General features: G+C 53.6%; 1 protein-coding gene across 1 annotated transcript in view; it reads left to right on the top strand.

Moving 5' to 3' along the window:
• The window catches only part of SOWAHC (sosondowah ankyrin repeat domain family member C), a 4,522-nt gene extending 3,703 nt beyond the window's left edge, over positions 1-819 (top strand). The window contains exon 2 of the mRNA XM_009276156.1: positions 6-819. Coding sequence (XP_009274431.1) covers positions 6-819 — 814 coding nt within the window. The remainder of the gene's footprint in view (positions 1-5) is intronic.
• Positions 820-1,782: the final 963 nt, after the last annotated feature.

Genomic DNA, 1,782 nt, shown 5'->3' with positions numbered 1-1,782 from the left:
GACAGCGCCTCGGTGGCCTCCTCTTCCGCCGAGGAGGAGGGGAGCACCACCGGCGCCGTGGCTCTGGACCCCCTGGAGCACGCCTGGATGCTGTCGGCCTCGGACGGGCGGTGGGAGAGCCTGGAGGGGCTGCTGAGCTGTGAGCCGGCGCTGCTCTGCAAGCGGGACTTCATCACCGGCTTCACGGTGCTGCACTGGGCCGCCAAGCACGGGCGGCAGGAGCTGCTGGCCACGCTGGTCAACTTTGCCCAGCGGCACCAGCTGCCCGTGGACATCAATGCCCGCACCAGTGGCGGGCACACCGCGCTGCACATAGCCGCCATGCACGGCCACGCCGAAGTGGTGAAGCTGCTGGTAGGAGCCTACGACGCCGACGTGGACATCCGCGACTACAGCGGGCGCAAGGCCGCGCAGTACCTGCACCAGGGCACCTCGGGGGACATGCGGAGCCTTGTGGGGGCCCTGGAGGAGGAGGAGGAGGAAGGGGCTGCCGGCAATGGGAGCGGGCGCTGGAGGCTCTCCAAGGTGTTGCCCTCCAACCTCATGAGCTACCGGCTCTCCCACCACCACCACCATCACAGCACTGGGGAGGAAGCTGAGGGCACTGAAGGGGCAGCAGTGCCAGGCAAGGGCAAGGAGATGACCAGGAAAGCCTCCGGCAGCGGGCGGATGAAGCCTCGGCTTAATAAGATCCGCTTCAGGACTCAGATCATCCACAACACGCCATCCTTTCGTGGTGACACCGAGGAAGAAGAGCACGAGGAGAAATCCCTGAAAGCGTCGTTCAAGCTCAGGCCGAAGTCCAATGTCTTTGGATAAGGCCGGGGAGCAGGAGGTCTGGGAGGTGGGCGCACGGACCAAAGTGCCCTAGGGTGTAGTGCGGAAGGTGAGGCAGGTACAAGTGGGTGCTCATCTAGACTCGTGTACTCCAGGGAGATGGATCCTGAGTATCTTGCTTTAACTCAGTTCGGTGGAGTCATTGAGCCCAGTGGGTCAACGGGGCTCTGGTGGCTTACAACTCCCGAGAGCGGCTGCTTCGGCTGGGCCTTCAGTGCTGAGATGAGAGGCAGCAGGTGCATTGAGAAACGCTGGGGTGTTTAAAAGCTGTGCTCCTTTCTCTCTAAAGGCAGGCTTCAGGATCGGAAACCTGTGCTAGTGAATCTACTAGGATTAGCGAGTTGAGTGAGGGAAAGAAAAGTGCAAATGCTCTACTCTTACATTATCAACTGGTACTATAAACTACTTACAGCAACTTGCTATGTCAGAAGAACACCTCAGTAATATGCAAGTGTACTTTAAGTTTCTCTTTAACAGCAATACCACCTGGCACAGTGTGGAGTTGGGTACCCAAAATGAGATGGTAGATAACGGTTCCCTGTCAGAATCCAAGCTTCAATCCAGCAAAGACTTGAGCTTGTGTTGACTTTATGCATTGAAAATTGCCTGATTTGACATCGTCAATATATTTTAAAAAAAAAAAAAATCCATTGCACTGCAAACAATGAATAAAGTTAACCACGTGCAGAAGTCTCTGCTGTCTGAGGTACTACTGAGCTTGCTTATCGCTGTTGGAATACTAATACAAGATAATGGAAGCAAAGAGTCTTTTTATATATTTGGTATCTTATGTTTTGTCTTAGGCAAAGCAATTTTATTTTAATCACTGTGAATTCTCAAGTGCCAGACCTAGCGCAGTTTCAGTTATTAAGTCTGGTCAATTCTTGTTAATGTTGTTTGTGTAACTCACTGCATTTAAAATCAGAAAATTGTGTTGTATGTGCT

The sequence above is a fragment of the Aptenodytes forsteri genome, unplaced genomic scaffold, assembly GCF_000699145.1.
Source record: "Aptenodytes forsteri isolate BGI_AS27 unplaced genomic scaffold, ASM69914v1 Scaffold96, whole genome shotgun sequence".
Lineage (NCBI taxonomy): Eukaryota > Metazoa > Chordata > Aves > Sphenisciformes > Spheniscidae > Aptenodytes > Aptenodytes forsteri.
Note: the sequence above shows the minus strand (reverse complement) of the source record. Positions and strands in the feature narration are given on the sequence as shown.